Below are 19,739 nucleotides of genomic sequence, written 5' to 3'. Positions count from 1 at the left end.
CAGTGCTGCTGTGTTAGATGTACTCTGAGGGTACATCTACACTACATGGCTCCGTCGACGGAGCCATGTAGATGAGCTTTGTAGACATAGCAAAATGAAGTGGCGATTTAAATAATCGCCACTTCATTTACATCAAAATGACTGCCGCGCTGTGCTGATCAGCTGTTTGTTGGCACAGCGTGGTATTCTGGATGCTCAGCGGTCGACCGCACCAGTAAACGTCATCCCACGAGGCATAACGGGACAGTCGACAAAGGCTTTTGATGTTGACTGCCAAGCATCCAGACTACCGCGCTGTGCTGACAAACAGCTGATCGGCACAGAGCGGCAGCCATTTTGATGTAAATGAAGTGGCGATTATTTAAATCGCCGCTTCATTTTGCTGTGTCTACAAAGCTTCTTTTCTTCCTCTTTCTCCTCTGTCTGCCTCTCTATTTTTCCATTTTGTCCAACTCTCCTTCCCCATACCTGTCTTTGTCTCCCTGCTCTTATTCTAGTTTTCCTTCTCTCTTTCTCTCTTTCTCTTCTTTTCTTTAAGAGAAAGGTAAGCAGCTGTAGAAAGAAAAGAATGTAGATTATACAGAAAGATATTTCTGTCTGTGCCTGTTGCTTGTTGCATTGACTAGGCTCCAAAAAGTCTAATTCATTACAGTAGACTCTTCCATTCATATGACATTTCCCCCCCTGAAGCACTATACAAAAGGTACATATTTTGGGGTCAATTAAACTGTTAACCTGAACTGAGCTCAGTGCAGGGACTGAGATGGAAGCATAAAAGATCAGGCCTAAATAGAATAGGCCTTACTTCTGTTCTAAGTGAGAGAATAGGCTCTGTTCCAGTCTCATTCAAGCCATATTCTGCAAGACTCCCTTAGGTAGCAGCTGTGATGGAATAAGTTTTATGATGTGTGCTGAGTCCACCAACTCCATCCCATAATGCATGGAACTGCAGCTGTTACACTAGATATGAACTAACCTAGAGATGAAAAGTGCTCTGTGTCATTATAAATCCTCTGAGCAATCCAGTACTCTGAAGTTCATTTGAGAGCATCACACTGTGTATATAAGGCTACAACTGAGGTAGTTGAAGAAGCAATAGAAAGCTGTGACTGACCTTCAAGCAGTGTTACAAAGCAAGAATATTTCTTTATTGGTTTAAGCACAAATTTTAAATCTATCGTGAAATGACTACACTATGCCTCAGTGTGGGATGCCTCATTGATTTCTATTATCTGTTTAATAGATAATAGATAATAGTCTGAGTGGGGGAGGGGGAAGGAATCACAATGTTGGTTACACATGTTAAGTGTGATCTTCTCCTGCTATTTTGTGAGAAAAATCAGCTCAATTTGTATTGCTATTCTCCTGCATATTTCTACTGATTTATATCCTTACTACAATGGAATTCATTCGTGTGGCATGTCATCGAAGTCATGGATAGCCCCACCAACATAAGGGTCTGCATGATCAGGGCTAGAGTCTTAGTCATTACAATAAGTGTTGTTTACAAACAGCTTCTGCTATGGCAGGTGATTTGACAAATGTACTATTTGCCATTGCAAAACATTTGCAACAGAGTTAATTATAAAAGTGCTAAGAGACAATTGTCTATATCTTTTACATTTTCTACACTCCACTTGGGGCAAAACTATCTACTGTCATGTTTGTACAGTGCATAGTAAAATAGGGCCCCACTCTCCCCAGGCACTACCCTAATGAACACGATCAATTGAAATCCCAAACTTCAGTGTCAGTAATAGCACTGAAAGCCTAGTGGTTGTGGTGTTTGTTTTTCTTAGAATGCTTATGATCTGTTACTATAATTCAGGAATAAGTTTGACAGTATTATGAAAAAGAAACAAATAAAGGAAGAATATCTCCTTTCAGCTGGGATTTTCACAATAAATTTATAAATAAGCTTTTGGGGTCAAGAACAGTCATTTAGTACAGTGCCTGGGACAGTTGGATCTGACTTGTTTTAGCTATCTATGTGCAATAGAAATTTAAAATAACAATTATGACTACTTCTGAAAAAAGTAGCCAGACAAGGCCATCACAAAACCTTGAGAGTGCCTATAAATCAAGGAAGTTCTCAGCTAAATGACCTTGCCTCTTTATCAGGACAAAGCAGAACACAAGTAATGTTTAAGTCTCTTAAAGGCTTATATTCTTTTACCCTGTCTGGTTGGAAAATATCCTCATGTGAACAATAGACAAATGTAAGGCATATTTAAGTCATCAAATTGATACTAAGGGTATTTTCTTATTAACATACCCAATTTTTTCTGCTAGTATAGGTCACCAACAGCCCAACAGCCCAAGATACAAGTTCAACTTCATTGCAGATGTGGTGGAAAAGATTGCACCCGCAGTCGTACACATTGAACTTTTCCTGAGGTAAATTTTAAAACGGTGTGTGCTTTAACTGCATTGTTTAGAAGCATGCTTCACATATGCTTGTGCAGCCTTTTGAAGCAAAGCAATCCAGTCACAGACAGGGCTCTACCTGAAGTCTGTAACTAGTAAAAGTTTGCTTAGGAATCCTAGGATCGGATGAAGAGAAACAGTCTTGAAGAAGTACAGGCAGTCCCCGAGTTATGCAGATCCGAATTATGTCGGATCCATACTTATGAACGGGACTTTTCTCGCCCCGGAGGACGAGGGCGGCGGGAGCACCCAGACGCACCGAGGTCCCGCCGCCCGCGTCCTTCGGAGCGAGAAAAGCTGCTCCGCGTCTCCCTGGTCTGCTGGGGGGGCGGGGGGAAGCGGACCGGGGAAGCGGACCAGGGAGACGTGGAGCAAAGCCACGGAGGATGCGGGCAGCAGGAGCGCCCAGACGCACCGCGGTCCCGCCGCCCGGGTCCTCCGCGGCTTTGCTCCGTGTCTCCCTAGTCTGCTGGGGGGCCCCTCCAGCAGACCAGGGAGATGCGGAGCAAAGCCGCGGAGGACGTGGGCAGCGGGAGCGCCCAGACGAACCGCGGTCCTGCCGCCCGGGTCCTCTGCGGCTTTGCTCCGCGTCTCCCTGGTCTGCTGCCCCCCCCCCCCAGCAGACCAGGGAGACGTGGAGCAAAGCCATGGAGGACTCGGGCGGCAGCACCGCGGCGTGTCTCGGTCCAGCCGCCCGTGTCTCCATGGTCTGCTGGGGGGGGGGGGGGGCGCAGCTAGTGCGCCCCCCCTCCCCCAGCAGACCAGGCTTTTCTCGCGGACGCCTGTGATAGAGCAGCTGGGGCGCTGCCGGTTGGTCCCGCAGCGCCGCTCCTCGGCACTACTGGACCAACCCGGCAGCACCCCAGCTGCTCTGCCCCAGGCGTCCCCAAGTCAGCCGCTGCTGAAACTGACCAGCGGCTGACTACAGGAAGCCCGAGGCAGAGTTTCTCTGCCCCGGGCTTCCTGGAATAAGCCGCTGATCAGTTTCAGCAGCGGCTGACTTGGGGACACCTGGGGTAGAGTGCCTGGGGTGCTGCCAGGTTGGTCCCCGCAGCGCTGAAGTGCGGCGCTGTGGAGACCTACCCGGCAGTGCCCCAGCTGCTCTGTCCCAGGCGTCCAGATTCAGCTGCTGTTGAAACTGATCAGCAGCTGATTCCAGGAAGCCCGGGGCAGAGAAACTCTGCCTCGGGCTTCCTGTAGTCAGCCTCTGGTCAGTTTCAGCAGTGGCTGAATCTGGATGCCAGTTCCGACTTAACTACAAATTCAACTTAAGTACAAACCTACAGTCCCTATCTTGTACGTAATCCGGGGACTGCCTGTATTCTTATATGATGTCTCAACCACCCTGGACCTGGATCAGTCCAGTGTTAGTTCACCTAAGCGTGCATGTGTAGAGGACACCAGATCTACTCTAAAACAGGAAGGAATCCTGGTATTAAGTGGATAAGAAATGATAGTACTAATAGTATCTAACTACTTATACTGCTTCAAAGCTCCTCAGAATTGTACAAACATAAACTATCCTCACAGCCTCTGGATAGATCAGTTCTTATATGGTGTACAATGAAGCTATCTTATTTGTTTTTGAAGTTCATTCAATCTTGATTTAGACAGAATGTAAAATACAAACCATGCCAGGGGGAAAAATTTACACCAAAAGCTAAGCTGGAAAAAGGCTTACAGTGAGAGTCTAAACCTCAGTCTATTTACTCTATCCAACAGAAGGTTAAGAGGAAATTTGATCAACAGCTGTAAGTACTTAAGTGGGAAAAGATATCTGGTAGTAGAAGGCTCTTGAATCTATTTGACAAAAGCATGATAAGATCCAATGGATGGAAGCTGAAGCTTGATAAATTCAGATGAGAACCAAGGCACAAATGTTTAACAGGCAAGGTAATGAACCATTGGAACAACTTGCCTAGGGATCTGGGGGATTCTTCATCACATGATGTCTTACATTGTCTGGTTGTCATTCCAAAAGGTCTGCCACAGCTCAAAGAGAAGTTATAGCAGTGTTGGGCAGCCTACAACTAGTGTGCCACACAAGGCTCATCAGGTTAAACTGTTGGTGAACCAGGAGAGAGTTTATTTACCTTTTGTCTGCAGTTAAGGTTGCCTGCTGTTCCCATTGGTGGTACTTTGCTATTTCTGGGCAATGAGAGCTGTGGGAAGTGGCATAGGCCTCAGGGACTTGCTGGTTGCTTCTTCCCATAGCTCCCATTGGTCAGGAAGGGCAAACCACAACCAATGGGAGATGCTGGTGGCCATACCTGTGGATGCAATGTAAACAACCTATATGGTGGCCTACTAGCAGCTTACCCTGATGACCTGAGTGCAGCCTGCAGGCCACAAGTTACCCACCAGTGAGTTATAGGCATGATGCAGGAATCACTTGGTGGATTTCTATGATCTGTGATATGCAGGAGGTTTGACTAATTTATTCTGCCTTTAAAGCCTATGAATCTTTAATAGTTAACAGTGTTCAGTCATTTGCAAAAATGTTTAAACACAAGCCCTGTTTGCTCTGTGTGTGTACATATTAAAATTCCTTTCGCCTTTCCAGAAAAGAAAACATTTGCCACAGATTCCTTGTACAAATTCTGATCAAATTAACTCCTCATTTCCCAGTCATTGTTGTACATTGGGTGCTGATTGTGTCCCAGCAGGGCTGGCTGCACTGGATTGTTACTATAAGGACTGTGGGATTCAAATAAATTCACAGCATGAACTGCATCTTACCAGGGAGATAGATTCCTGGACCAGCTCTCCACCCATTTGCTAGCACTGAAGCCAACTCCCTTTCTTTTTGCATAAAACACCTGTAACAGTGGCAGCAATTGCTTGCAAGGAAGTGTCATACTTAGAAAAATCTGTAATGTATTTGTAGCTGTCTTTAGTACTGTGTTTGCTGGTTTTCTAAATCACACCACTTGCTTGTGTATTCATTTTGTCTCCTTTTCTATCACTGCTTTCCCCTTCTCTGCCCTGGCCTTTCCTAAACATGCTTTTTTGTGCATCCTGCTCTGCTCTCCTACCCATGAGTGCCTGCTGCCAATTCCTCTTTGTCCCTGTACAAACTGGCCAGCTCCCTGAGGCCTTTCTCCCTTGTTCCCTGGTTCCCCACTGCTACCAGGGGCCCCATTCCCATTTGTAGCTCCTTTTGGTGGCAGGAAGCTCTTGTTTCCTCCCTTCATTCCCCCCTCACCTAACGACAAGTGGAGTCAGATGAGCCGTTTCCTTTTCCTTTATTCTGGCTCACTTTACTGGCATCTAGGCAGGGCCAGCTCTAGGCACCAGCAAATCAAGCACGTGCTTGGAGCGGCACATTTCCAGGGGCGGCATTTCCAGGTAAGCAGGGCTGTGTCTAGACTACATGGCTCCATCGATGGAGCCATGTAGATGAGGGTTGTAGGCAAAGGGAAATGAAGCAGCGATTTAAATAATCGCGGCTTCATTTAAATTTACATGGCTGCCGCGCTGAGCCGACAAACAGCTGATCAGCTGTTTGTCGGCTCAGCGAGCTAGTCTGGACGCTCCCCTGCCGATATCAAAGCCCTTTGTCGGCAGCCCCGTTATTCCTCGTGGGATGAGGTTTACCAGGGCTGCCGATAAAGGGCTTTGATGTCGGCAGGGGAGCGTCCAGACTAGTGCGCTGAGCTGACAAACAGCTGATCAGCTGTTGTCGGCTCAGCGCAACAGCCATGTAAATTTAAATGAAGCGGCGATTATTTAAATCGCTGCTTCATTTCCCTTTGCCCAATAAACAAATCTACATGGCTCCGTCGACGGAGCCATGTAGTGTAGACGTACCCCAGCTGCCCCCAGCAATGCCCGGCCCCACCCCACTGATTTTAAAGGGCCGCATGAGCTCAGCTCTGGCTGCATGTCCCCGAGAGCTGGCTGCGAAGTGCGGCACGGCCAGGCTCCTCCCCACTCTGCTGGCTCCAGTCCTGCTGTAGCCCCAGCCCCCTTCGCTGGTGAGAAACCATTCCCCGCTGGCTGCCCGGCTCGCTGCACCTGCTCCGCCCCACGCCCTTCTGGCTCTGCGCCTCCCGTTACCAGTGCCACCCCCGCGCCCCGCACCCTGCTTCCTGGTCCCCCTGCTCTCCCTTTTCCCTGTGCCCCTCTGGGTCTATGCCCCCCATTCCCCACACTGTCCCTGGACCCCGATCCCTCTGCCCCTCCTGTTCCTTGCGTCCCATTCCCCGTGCCTTCCCTGTACCCCACCCCTGCTCCTCCCAATCCCTGCATCCTGGCTCTGTGCCTTCCGTTCTCTGCGCCACCCCTGTACCCCCCACACTGTTCCCTGCACCTCTCTGGCTCTTCAAACCCTGGCACCCCAATCCCTCTGATTCCCCCGGTCCCCACGCCCCTCTGGCTCTGCACCTCCCATTCCCCACGGTGAACCCTGCTCCTCCTGTTCCCCATGCCCCTCTGGCTCTGCACTGTCCCTGAACCCTGCTCCCCCTGTGGGTCGGGAGTGAGGGATGCTTGTCCATAGGGAGGGGCTGGACAGGGCAGGGAAAAGGCTGTTGTGACCTAGCAGCGAGTGAAAGGGGAGAGGGAGTTTACTTGAAGCGCCTTTGCCTTTATGGAAAAAAATAATTAAAATTATATTTGCTATTTATAGGGCTAAAATGCCGGGACAAAAATGAAAACAAACAAACAAAAAAAAACATTGCAAAGTGCAAACGTGTAAAAGCCAACAAAAAAGGGGAGGGGCGTCGAAAAATGTTTTTGCTTGGGGCGGCTGAATACAAAGATGTAAAAGGACCATACAACCTTCCATCTCTTTGTAAACCTCTGGCAAAGTGCTCCACAGTTCTACATTTGAGAATTCCTTGCGTGATATTCTTTTTTTTTCAAAGTTTTAAAATTCGGTATTTTATTTAATTTTTTTTTTTTTTTTACCAGATGTAGTATCACTGATAAAGTGCTTTGGGATTCTTCAGCATGAAAGGTCATATATATCTCTGAGCTGCTGCAAACTTGCTATATAATGATATTCCTATTCTCCACCAGCTGTTAAATTTATGAGCTGTTTGCTTTTGTTACAGACATCCTCTCTTTGGCCGAAATGTCCCCTTGTCCAGTGGATCTGGGTTTATTATGTCAGACTCAGGTTTAATTGTAACCAATGCCCATGTGGTGTCAAGCAGCAATGCAATATCAGGGCGACAACAGTTAAAAGTGCAGCTACAGACTGGAGATTCCTATGAAGCAACAATCAAGGACATTGACAAGAGGTCTGATATTGCAACAATAAGGATTCATCCTAAAGTAAGTAATCTAAGAGGTTAAATGAATCAGACTGTTAGCCTTAGCTCAGTTGTGTTTTAAACACAGCCTCATTTGCTGGAACATATTAAGATTTCTTTAGAAACATATGTGGAATTGTTCTTTATTAGTGTAATGCCACTTTCAAGGTGCAAATGATCTGAAGATAGCTTGAAGAGCAAGACATTGTGTTCATATTTCTTTTCTCCAATCAGAAATTAGCAGCCAAAGAGACTTCAGAATAAGCTAATGGCTTCTGATGGAATTGTTTATTAGCAGATCTTGTTAATGTGATACTATTCCACTAAAAAGGGGAAGGGGGAAAAGGTTCCCATTTCAGTGACTAAATACATAGTAAATCAAAGGCCCAGAACAAGTGATTAAATGCAGTGCTCTAATTTATACCACAGAAGCTCTGGTTCAAACTGTGGAATATTAATATTAGTGAATTGTCTCAGTGATTTTTGATAAAATTCTAGTTCTTCCAGTATTTAGACCAAAAATGAGTCTATCCTTGGGCAGAAATTGAACAAGTTTCCTCATGAAAAAGTATTCTGGTTGTTGCCTGAAAATACCATGTATTTCATTCAGTGGTATTTACTAATCATTGCGAAGCCTAATTGAAATTCCAGATGAAAAGTAAGGAATGGACTGCAGCTGTAGGCCTAGGAAATGTCTCATCTCATTAATAAATTATTTCCCCCTTTCCGGGTTGGAAGCACTGATTAAAAGGGAGATGTGGATTCTGCATACTTGAGACACATAACTGAGTGTGAGAGAGTGACAGTGTTTGAAGAAAAAATCCTTTCGATGTTGGGAGAGTAGTGGGTATTTGAAGCGAAGAGCCCCTCTCTCAATCTTGACTGAGGTGCACAAGAAGGGAACAGTGGTGACAGGAGAAGTCACCTGCTGAGAGAAGCATATGTGATGCATGTATAGAGAGGGGAATACACTATGGTACATGAGTCCTTCAGTTACTCACAGCTAACTCACAGCCAGACTCTGCTACTTTTACTCACAGTAAGTGGTGCCTTACTCCATGAAATAATCCTATTGATTTCAGTGATTCTACTTGGGAAGTAAGGGTACGTCTACACTAGCTCCTTAGTTCGAACTAGGGAGGCTAATGAGGGCGACCAAAATTGCAAATGAAGCGCGGGATTTAAATATCCCACGCTTCATTAGCATGTTCCTGGGCGGTTGCCATTTTGGAACCTGACTAGCCCGGAATAACTGCCCGCATCTACACGGTTCAAAGTAAACCCCTTAACTCGAATTAGCTGTTAAACCTCATTCCAAGAGGAGTAACAGCTAATTCGAGTTAGGGGTTTACTTCAAACTCCCATTTCACTGCCGCATGTCGACACAGGCAGTTATTCTGGGCTAGTCAGTTTCCAAAATGGCGACCGCCTGGGAACATGCTAATGAAGCGCGGGATATTTAAATCCCACGCTTCATTTGCAATTTCAGTCGCCCTCATTAGCCTCCCTAGTTTGAACTAGGGGCTAGTGTAGACATACGCTAAGATATTGCACAATGTAAGTCAGGACGGCAGAGTCCAGCTTCTAGGGCTTGCACACCATGACAATGGAGATCCCATGGAAAACAGGTGAGTTTGTCCCAGAATCTTGTTAGGGTTTATTCTACCATCGTTAATAATTGCAAGGAAGCTCCGTGAGCACTGAAGACAGTAGCAGTAACTGCATGCATTGAGCAGGCCTGACTTGTGGTATCCTGATAGGATTTACTACTTACATTTTGTCTTGATATACTCAGCCACCAACTGACAGTAATTCTTTGTTTTCTTCCTGTTTACTTTTTATTAAAGAAAAAACTACCTGTATTATTACTGGGCCACTCTGCAGATCTGAGGCCTGGGGAGTTTGTTGTGGCTATTGGGAGCCCTTTTGCCTTGCAGAACACTGTGACAACAGGTATCGTCAGCACTGCTCAGCGCGATGGAAAGGAGCTAGGCCTGAGGGACTCGGATATGGATTACATTCAGACAGATGCCATTATCAATGTAAGTATTGGGTAGCCGAGGAATTCAGAAACCCACCAGATTTATAGTCCTGGAAATCCCACTTGAGTTACTGGGAATAGTTGCCCGGCTAGAATTCTGCCAAGTAGATGGTACTTCCTTTAAAATAAATGATGTCCTCTTTGTACACAACAGATAAATTATTCTTGTCTGTGGGTTAGAGTCCGACCTTAGCTCTGGGGAAGAGGAGGTGCATAAGATGCACCATCCCAGGAATAGTCCTGGGAGGTATTGTGAATGAGAAGCATCCCTTCCAGTTACAATTCCCTCCATTTGCTCCTTATTCTGGGAGCATGTGTGCAATGACATCTGGCTGGTATAACTCCGCAGTGAATTATTATGCTCCTTGCACTGGCTTGGCTACTCTGGCAAACAAGTTATGAGAGTGGAGCCAAAGCTCCATTCTCTCTGTCTCCAGGCAAAGTATAAATGGGTGAGTAGCTCCATTTTCCTGTAGGATCCCACTACAGGCCATAAGGGGAGGTTCTTACTCAGTTTTTCTGCCATATAGTTTAAAATAGAATCTAGGCCTAAATCACTCTAAGAGTTTGAGACTCCAACTCAGGATTGAGGCGCCATTGTGTTAGGTGCTGTATAGACATAAGTAAAAGTGTCAATATCAGGGGCTATAAGAGATGACTGAAAGACTAAATTAGTCCCTCAGATACTTGCGAGCAATGTGGGGGAAATCTCGCTCCCCTGGGGTACAGAGCCTCCAGAAGGGTCCGAGGCTGGAGGTCAAAACCGTGAGGTAGGAGAGAAACCTAGAAGGAAAAACTTTATTATGCATGCATGCAGGCTGTCACTTCCAAGAGTGAAAGCAGCCCTGAGATACAGGTTTAGGGATCCTTTATACAGAATGCTTAGACAGTTCAGTTGTTGATTGTTTTCTTTAACATATCAAAGTCTCAGCAGAAGTACTCTGAGATGTTTCTGTTCACACCAGGAGTGCTAGAAGTAAGTTTTACAGAACAAAGCCATATGAGAACTTGAGTGGAGAAGTTTACAAGGCAAACTGTGACAAAGATAAGGGTTTACATGACAAATTGTGACAGACTAGGAGTATCCATGAACCTGAGATAGGCATTGTAAGGGTCTTGATTAGAGTTAATTTGATTTCTCTCTGATACAGGGAGAGAGGTCTGGAAAACTTTTAACCCTTACAGCAGTTTTCTTTTAGTCAGTTTTGATTTCCTGCACAGTCCCCCCCCCCCCTTTAGACATAATTGGAGTTATTTGATTTTTCTCCCACAGCAACTATTAATGAGTTTAAGGGGAGGTGATAGCTGAAGTCTGCCAAAACTTTAAATAAAACAAAAATATTCTCAGAAATATGTATTCACTAAATTCAGATAATGCACTCAGCAGAGTAAATTAATAGCATTTAGCCTTTCACATGTGTAAAGCCCTTTGTAAATATTTATTTTCCAAAACACATTTGTGAGGTAGTTGTATCAAGGCATCTGGTTTATACACTTGGAAACAGATGTATGAGACGTTGAAGGGGAAATTTAGCAGCCTAATTCCCATTCATTTAGGCTACGTCTACACTGGCCCCTTTTCCGGAAGGGGCATGTTAATTTCAGAGATCGCGATAGGGAAATCCGCGGGGGATTTAAATATCCCCCGCGGCATTTAAATAAAAATGTCCGCCGCTTTTTTCCGGCTTTTAGAAAAGCCGGAAAAGAGCGTCTACACTGGCCCCGATCCTCCGGAAAAAGCGCCCTTTTCTGGAGGATCTTATTCCTACTTTTCCTCCGGAAAAGGGCGCTTTTTCCGGAGGATCGGGGCCAGTGTAGACGCTCTTTTCCGGCTTTTCTAAAAGCCGGAAAAAACAGCGGACATTTTTATTTAAATGCCGCGGGGGATATTTAAATCCCCCGCGGATTTCCCTATTGCGATCTCTGAAATTAACATGCCCCTTCCGGAAAAGGGGCCAGTGTAGACGTAGCCTTAGGCTTCTAGAAAAAAGTGACATTTTGAGTTGTTCTTCCAGCAGAGAATGTGCAATATGAAGATGGCCTAAGGCCTGGAGAAACAGTAAGCTTAACTCACTCATTCCTCCTCAGCATAGGAAGAGTCAGCTACCCACTCTGTTCAGAAACATTCCTGCTGCTCAGCCAAGACACTGCAGCAGAAATGTGTGGCTATTTTGTGAGAGGGCAAGAGAGGCAAAAGGAGTAATGGGCAATACTCTAATAAACTGAACTATACTATACATGAACGCATGGGTCTTTTACTACCAAATTATTCTAGCACAGGACAGCAAGTGAAAGATGATTCTGGTTCTCCTTTATTGTGAAAGTTTTTGTGTAATTAGGAGTATTGTATCTGAAAAAGCTGCTTTCATGGCTCAGTTTTCCATCCTAAGAAATAATTTAAACCTGTTACAAATGTTCACTTGAAAAAGATGTATCCTGAAATTTAATTAAAATCAAAGTAGATTTTATGTTTTATTTTTCGGAGAATAAACAGCACTTTGCTCAGTGCAATCAATAGGCAAGCTCTTAGATGTCTTGTATTGCTATGACCCATCCATTTCTTGTTTATTTTGACTGGTAGCTTGACCGAAAAAAAGTTGACTTGGCTACACAATTTGTTTTTGAGTTAAGTGGACAGACAAGTGACCTCTACAACTTCCATTACCTGCAGCAGTCTGCTTTTGGGGATTTTTCTGCAATCAAAACAGCTTAGTTAAACAGCTGCCACATTTTTCCCCAGAGCTAGCTGAATAGCCAAAAAACAGGACTGTGTAGCACCAAACTAACTTGGCTACATTTCTACCACTATTCTACATGCAGTGAGGCTTAATTAATGTTGGACAGGTTCTTTGTGATCCTTGGAGAAAGTAGCTTACAGTATCACAACCCAATGTGCTGATTGATAGGTCTAGGTTTTATTAAAAAATACTGGTTATTAACGTTGGGCTGAAATATAATTTGCTAAATGCGGATTAAATGTTTTCCAACTTTTTTGTAACAATACCTAGGAGAATAAAAAAAGTTTTTACATTTTAGAGACTTTCTTTAACATTTTCCTAATGTTAAACTAAGTTTAGAATTTGATCCTTCAAAGAAGCCAATATAATCATAAGGCTTCATCCACTTGGATTCTTGTGCAGGATCAAGTACTTTGATTTTCAGTTATTTATGGTTGGGATTGTGTCCTTCATTCAGCATAGTACTTAGGCTCACTCTCAGGTGCTCATTAATAACATGATCTGAAATGCAATTTTCCTTTCCTGCCACAAAATAACAATTTAACATATTCTGCCATTATATTTACAGTATGGAAACTCAGGAGGACCTCTAGTTAATTTGGTAAGTACAGATTATTTTTTTCATTTACAGAACTGGCTTGAAAGACTTTGAACAGTACCTCTTGTGTTCTCAGTTAAGATGGAATGTCCAGTATATTATACTGTGACGTAGTGGGAGTGCTGTCTGCTCTGTAATCCGGTTCCTTTGCGTTGTGATGTGTGATTCACACTGACTCACCCACATGTGTATTGGCCCAGATGTCTAGTCCCAGCTTGAGCAGATAACATCTCTTCCCAGAGGGAGAGACAAAGGAAGGGAGGTGGAGACAGCCACCTGGCTGGGGGCAGGGTCTGGGAGTGAGGCAGTTTCTGGGGAGAAAACATGAAGGGAACAGACTAAGCTGGGTGCTGAGGATTGAGAGGGGGTGATGGACCCCCTAACCCAAGGGGTCTAAGGCATCCTGGCCCTGACTCCTATAACCACATCACATCTATGCTGTGCTGTATCCTGGAGGAGCAATAAACCCCCTTTATTCTACTGGTTGGTGGAATCTGTTCTTGTTGCTACGGGGCTACAGGATTGGGGGAACCCCAACATGCCGTCACATATACACACACACATATACATACACATACACAAATCTTAAATAACAAAAGTGACAAGTCTTCAAGAAAAATCATTAATGGCTAAATTATTAGAGGTGACTTTCCCTTTGCTAATGCAAATCTAGTAATTGTACTTCGAAATGTATATGCAATATTTGATGTGTGTACAAATGCCCATTTTTGGTGTGGAAAATGATCAAGTGAATATTATTTTCATATAGAACTTATGCATTAGGGTCTGAAATGGGTCGCTAGAAGACAAGTAAAGACAAATAAAGAAAAACAGCTTGATTCAAAGTGAGGAATAATTTTATCATTATTTATCATACACTTCACTTCTACCATATTTTAGGTACCTTTCCAAAAAAACATGAAAACAATGATAATAGGAAAGACTAGCTTCCCCAGTAAGTCCTTGTTCTACTTTTCCAGGATGGTGAAGTGATTGGAATAAACACTTTGAAGGTTACTGCTGGGATTTCCTTTGCTATTCCTTCTGACCGCATCTCTCAGTTCCTCACAGAATCACAAGACAAACAAAATAAAGGTAAATTCTTGAAGCAACGCTGGCTAGAGGAAATACTCTTCTAAGTGATACTGGAAACTCATATTTCAGTAGTTTGGTCTGTATTAACCAAAAATGAAATACAGTGACTGATTGCAATCTACAATGTAACCATTGTATTTATGGCTCCATTACTGTAAAACCTCACAATAGTTAGTACATTTAGCCTCACTAGCCCCCAATAAGGTAGATATTATCTCCTTTTATACATGGTGAAGTAGGCAAGGAGAAACTGAGGAACTCGCTTAATATCAATCAGGTCACATCTGGTAGATCAGAGAACCTGCATTGCCTGGGTGCTGCTCAAGCGCCTGAATCATTCATCGTTCTTCCTTTCTGCTAAGTTATTCTGCCATACTCTGTGTTTGAGAATAGCATCATTCCAGCAGTAATGTTGAGACAATAAAATTAATTCATAGAGACTCTTTCATTCTAAAGGATAATTTATTAAGTACCATAGTTTAACCCGCACCCATGTATAACACGCACCCGTGTGTAACCCGTGAGGTTTTTTTTGTGTGTGTAAAAAAACCCCTTAGATTACCCACAAACGTGTATAGCCCATGGGTCCTGCGTTCATCCACTCACCGCATTCACTGCACTCACGCCCAGGCCCTGTGCAGCTGCAGCCAGGCACAACCCACCCACTCTCCTCTGGAAGGGGGAGCAGAGAGCGCAGCGCCGGCCTGCGGGAGGGGAGCCACACTCACACCTAGGCCCCGCACAGCTGCAGCCAGGCACAACCCACCCTCCTCCGGGCGGGGAACAGAGTGCAGCGCAGGCAAGCTGGCCCGCCTGTGGGAAGGGAGCCCAGGCCCCGCACAGCTGCAGCCAGGCACAACCCACCCTCCTCCAGGCGGGGGAGCTGCTTGTGAGTAAAAATATACTTGTATACCCCGCGGACATGTATATCACGCGGGGGGGGGGGGGGAGGGGGCCACGGCGGTTGTAAAAACATGTATAACCCACGGGTTCTATATGCTAATTTACAGTATATCCCTATGGAAACACACACTAACTAAAAGAACAAAAAATATTTTACATTTTCCTTAATTAGTACCCAGTTCTTGGAGACAATTAGCAAGCCTCACAACAGGAGGAAGAGAAGTTTTGGCAAAGAAACCTTGCTCAATTCCCATAAAAAGTACCATAAGATCTCTAATAGCCACATAGGGTTGTGAGGATGGAAGTGAGGCTAAGATAGCTATACTGTATTAATAACTTACAAAACACATTTAATTAACTAGGAGGGGCTCTGGAATGCACCTACTTGTAGGGACCTTCCTGTTTTTATAAATACATTGTTTGAAAATACTGTCTGTCAGTAAAGTGGAGGTAGCTCCCCTCCTGGGAGTCTCTGGCATTTATTGGCCAGCTGGGAGTGAGGGGGCTGCTGATGGGCCATATTCCCAAGCTCCCAGCATTTAACCTGGAATGGGGGCATGTGGAATCTCTTTTTGTTCCTGGAACCAGTTAAATGCCCAGTACAAAAGAGTATGGATGATGGGCAGTAGCACCCCTTCCTTGTATTAAAGTTTCATAACAGTTGAGGCCTCCCACTCAATTCCATGCATGCACCTGTCCTCATTTTGCCACTGTATCCTCAAATAAGAGGGAGGCTGCACAAAGCTGAGGGAAGAACTACTGACTTACAGTCTGAGATTGTGGTGTCATTGGATATGGCGATTTGGGATTTGAAGACAGTTTATTGGAAGAAAAAGTGGTATTCCATTATTCATGAGCCTAGAGATGCAAAGAATAGATAGTGATAGAAATGTAGCCGTGTTAGTCTGGGGTAGCTGAAGCAAAATGCAGGACAATGTAGCACTTTAAAGACTAACAAGATGGTTTATTAGATGAGGAAGTGGGTCTGGCCCACAAAAGCTCATCATCTAATAAAGAATAGATAGTATCTCATAGGGTGTGTCTAGACTACAGAGTTTTGTCTACAAAAGTGGACTTTTGTCGACAAAACTATACCTGCGTCTATACTACCACTGAGTTCTGTCGACATAACGTCGACAGAACTCAGCAGTTTTGTCGACACTGGTAAACCTCATTTTACGAGGCATAACGCCTTCTGTCGACAGACTTTCTGTCGACAGAAGGTGTTATTGCATGTAAACTGTCCTTTGCGTCTACACTACCATGTCGACGTAGCAGCTTGCTTTGTCGACAGAACTGAATGTAGTGTAGACGCTCTTTGTCGACAGAAGTTTTGTCGGCAGTATCTGTTGACAAAACTTCTGTCGACAAAAGCCTGTAGTCTAGACGTACCCATATATAAGTCCCAAAGTGAAGGCCATAGAAAGGGTGAGAGTTGTACATGAACCAGCTTAATCTAAAAACACAAAAACAAATAACCAAGCAAAAAAAAAAAGTTGTCCTGTGGCACCTTAGATATTAACAAACTATATAGATGATAAAGATATATAGCATCATGGGCTTTTGTGGGCAAAACCCACTTCCTTAGATGATGGTGGGAGGGGGGAGGAAGTGGGTTTGCCCACCAAATCTCATGATACTATACATATATTTTTGTTAGTCTCCAAGGTACTAAGGGACTACTCACTGGTTTTATGGTTATAGACTAACACAGCTACCCCTCTGAGACAGTTTAATCTCAGATATACTGTACTTAGGAACAGATTGTGACTTGACTTTGCTCAAGCAGGATTTATCTCCTCTTCTATGTCTTTAACAAGGGACAGGGATAACCCCCACACTGCAGACTGCCTTAAGGAAGCAGGGAGCAAGCAGGGTGCGCTGTGGGAAATAAGATGAAAGCACCCATGACATAGTTCCTTCTAAGGTGTGCGCTTGTGTGGGAATAGAGAAAATTTCTACCCCGCCCACCTCCTAAGCAGAGCTGTGCAGCAGCGTGGCTTGAGGCAGACGGCTGCTCTGGTAGACGGGGCTGGAGGAGCCACATGGCGGGCTGTGGCTGCTCTGGCGCCGGGGCTGGAGACACGTGGTGGGTCACTGGGGCCAAGGCCGGGCCAGAGCTGTGTGGCGGGCAGCTGGGTCCAAGGCCAGGGTGGAGGCGGGTGGCTAGGGCCAGGGGTTGGGGCCAGAAGAGCTTGCTCCATATCATCTCCAGCCATGACTGCTGCAATATTCTCTTCTTGGGTTTATTCCTGCTCCCACACATTCTTGCTACTGCCCATCCAAAATGCTGTTGTCAAAATCAGTTTTCCTATGCTGTCCTCTCATCGAGGTTGGGTCATTGCAATAGTTTCCTGATGCCTGAGCCTGACATTCAGGCTACGTCTACATTGGCATCCCTTTCCGGAAAAGGGATGCTAATGAGACGAGTCGGAATTGCAAGTCCAAGGGGGATTTAAATATCCCCCGCAGAATTTGCATTTACATGGCTGCCGCTTTTTTCCGGCTTGGGGATAAGCCGGAGAAAAGCGCCAGTCTAGACGCGATTCTCCGGAAAATAAGCCCTTTTCCAGAGGATTTCTTATTGAAAGTAGGAATAAGAAATCCTCCGGAAAAGGGCTTATTTTCTGGAGAATCGCGTCTAGACTGGCGCTTTTCTCCGGCTTATCCCCAAGCCAGAAAAAAGCGGCAGCCATGTAAATGCAAATTCTGCGGGGGATATTTAAATCCCCCGCGGATTTGCAATTCCGACTCGTCTCATTAGCATCCCTTTTCCAGAAAGGGATGCCAATGTAGACGTAGCCTCATAGTCTTTGTGTTCAAGGCCAAAAGCTGAACTGGACTTCGTTTGCAAATTCAACACTATCAACTTAGGGTTGAATAAAGATCTCAGCTGGTTAACACAGCACAAAAGCAATTTCCCCTCTCTGGATATTCACAACTCCAGACCCAGTGCTGTGAATGAACCATTTTTCTATCCTGACTTGATTAGCTTTATTAAATTCATCTGGTATTTCCCACAAAAGCTCATGCCCTAATAAAACTGTTAGGGTGTGTCTAGACTACATAGTTTTGTTGACAAAACTGGGCTTTTGCAGACAAAACAAAACCTGCGTCCATACTACTGTCGCGTTCTGTCGACAGTAAGTAGACAGAACGCGTCAGTTTTGTCGATGCCGATAAACCTCATTTTACGAGGCATAACGCTTCTGTCAACAGAGTTCTGTCGGCAGAAAGCGTAGTCTGGACTACGTAGTTTGTCGCCAGAGAAAGCCCCTGCTGGACAGTCTTTCTTTAGGGAAAACCTCTTGTTGCTGTCTGTAGCCATGTTTCAAAGGCACAGACACCTCTGCTAGGCATTCAGACAGGAAGCTGGCCACAGAGCAAGTCTGTGACCACACTGCTCTCCCTGCTTCACTGTCACGGTGCCATGCCTGGAGCTGCAGAGCCACGAGGCCCCCAGGGACATTCCAGGGAGCCAGCCGAAGTGCCTGCAACTGAAAAAAAGAGAGCCCCAGCCTGGTCAGGGCCAGAGGTCCTGACATTGTTAGAAATGTGGGGGGAGGAGGAAGCAGTCAATGCCCTGCACACTCGGCTCAGGAATGCCAGGAAAATCTACGGCCGGATGGCTCAGGGGCTGGCTGATAAAGGGCATCACCCCAGGACCCTGCAACAGGTACGGGCCAAAGTAAAAGAACTGCGCCAGGGGTACATGAAGACCCGAGAGCAATGCTCCTCATCAGGTGCAGCCCTGGTGCACTGTGCCTACTACAGTGAACTTGACCACATCCTCGGAGGCCAGGAACCGATGTCGGCACCGGTGCTCGTCCAGACTGGGTTGCCCATATTGGTGCAGCAGGCACGGCAGGAGGTCTCCCAGGAAGATGTGGAGGAGGGGGAGGAGGAGCAGCAGACACAGGAGACCGTGACACTGACCCTGCAGCCTGTCCCGGACACCAAGGAAGCCTTGCGGCCATCCTCTGACCCAGGCGAAGGAACATCAGGTGAGTGCAGTCAGGGTCACAGACACAGAACCGGGGAGATGGGAGCAGAGAGGATGCAGAGCAATGTGCACGTCTTGGTCCTCCTGCAGAGCTTGCATCTCTTTGTGCATGTGCAAGCGGGCGGGCAGGTGGTAGGTATGTGGGTGGAGGCCATGGGAGGCCCATAGTGCTGCAGGACCCTGTCCCACCATGGCTGCACATTTATCTGGCCTGAACGGCCATGGTGGAGGGGGGGAGGATGCAAGGGGTGAAGGTGGGGATTGCCCTAGCCACAACGGGGCCCCTGTGCAGCCAGAAGTGGCCTTACAGTAACAACATTCCGATCCCTTGTTTTAAGGACTTGTGTGTGAATTCCTAACAGTGATTGATTCTCCCTCTTCTCCTCCACAGCCAGACCTGCTGCAGCTGACCGCCGGGCAACACCGGTGCCACCACCCACCCAGTCCCACAGCACCTGCAAGCTTTGGAGGGCCTACAATGACCTCCTGTAGTGGCACGTCGACACCATGGAGAAGATGGAGGGGACCATGGCAAAAATCCAAGAGCCTATGGCAGAGAGAACCGGGAGGAGGCGCGCTGGCATGATCACCTGCTCACCGAGTTCCTCCCCCAGTGGAGTGCATGTGCACCACCGTCCGGGAGGCCCTGGCTGTGCCAGATCCTCCTCCCCTGGGG

At 45.9% G+C, this 19,739-nt stretch overlaps 1 protein-coding gene across 2 annotated transcripts in view; it reads left to right on the top strand.

Moving 5' to 3' along the window:
* HTRA3 (HtrA serine peptidase 3) overlaps window positions 1–19,739 on the top strand; it is a 51,303-nt gene that overhangs the window by 12,283 nt on the left and 19,281 nt on the right. For both annotated transcript variants that reach the window (XM_075930811.2, XM_025187288.3), the window contains 5 exons: window positions 2,298–2,397; window positions 7,485–7,707; window positions 9,533–9,727; window positions 13,033–13,065; window positions 14,043–14,157. In XM_075930811.2, the coding sequence (XP_075786926.2) occupies window positions 2,298–2,397; window positions 7,485–7,707; window positions 9,533–9,727; window positions 13,033–13,065; window positions 14,043–14,157 (666 nt within the window). The remainder of the gene's footprint in view (window positions 1–2,297; window positions 2,398–7,484; window positions 7,708–9,532; window positions 9,728–13,032; window positions 13,066–14,042; window positions 14,158–19,739) is intronic.

The sequence above is a fragment of the Pelodiscus sinensis genome, chromosome 4 (assembly GCF_052426305.1).
Source record: "Pelodiscus sinensis isolate ZL-2025 chromosome 4, ASM5242630v1, whole genome shotgun sequence".
Lineage (NCBI taxonomy): Eukaryota > Metazoa > Chordata > Testudines > Trionychidae > Pelodiscus > Pelodiscus sinensis.
Note: the sequence above shows the minus strand (reverse complement) of the source record. Positions and strands in the feature narration are given on the sequence as shown.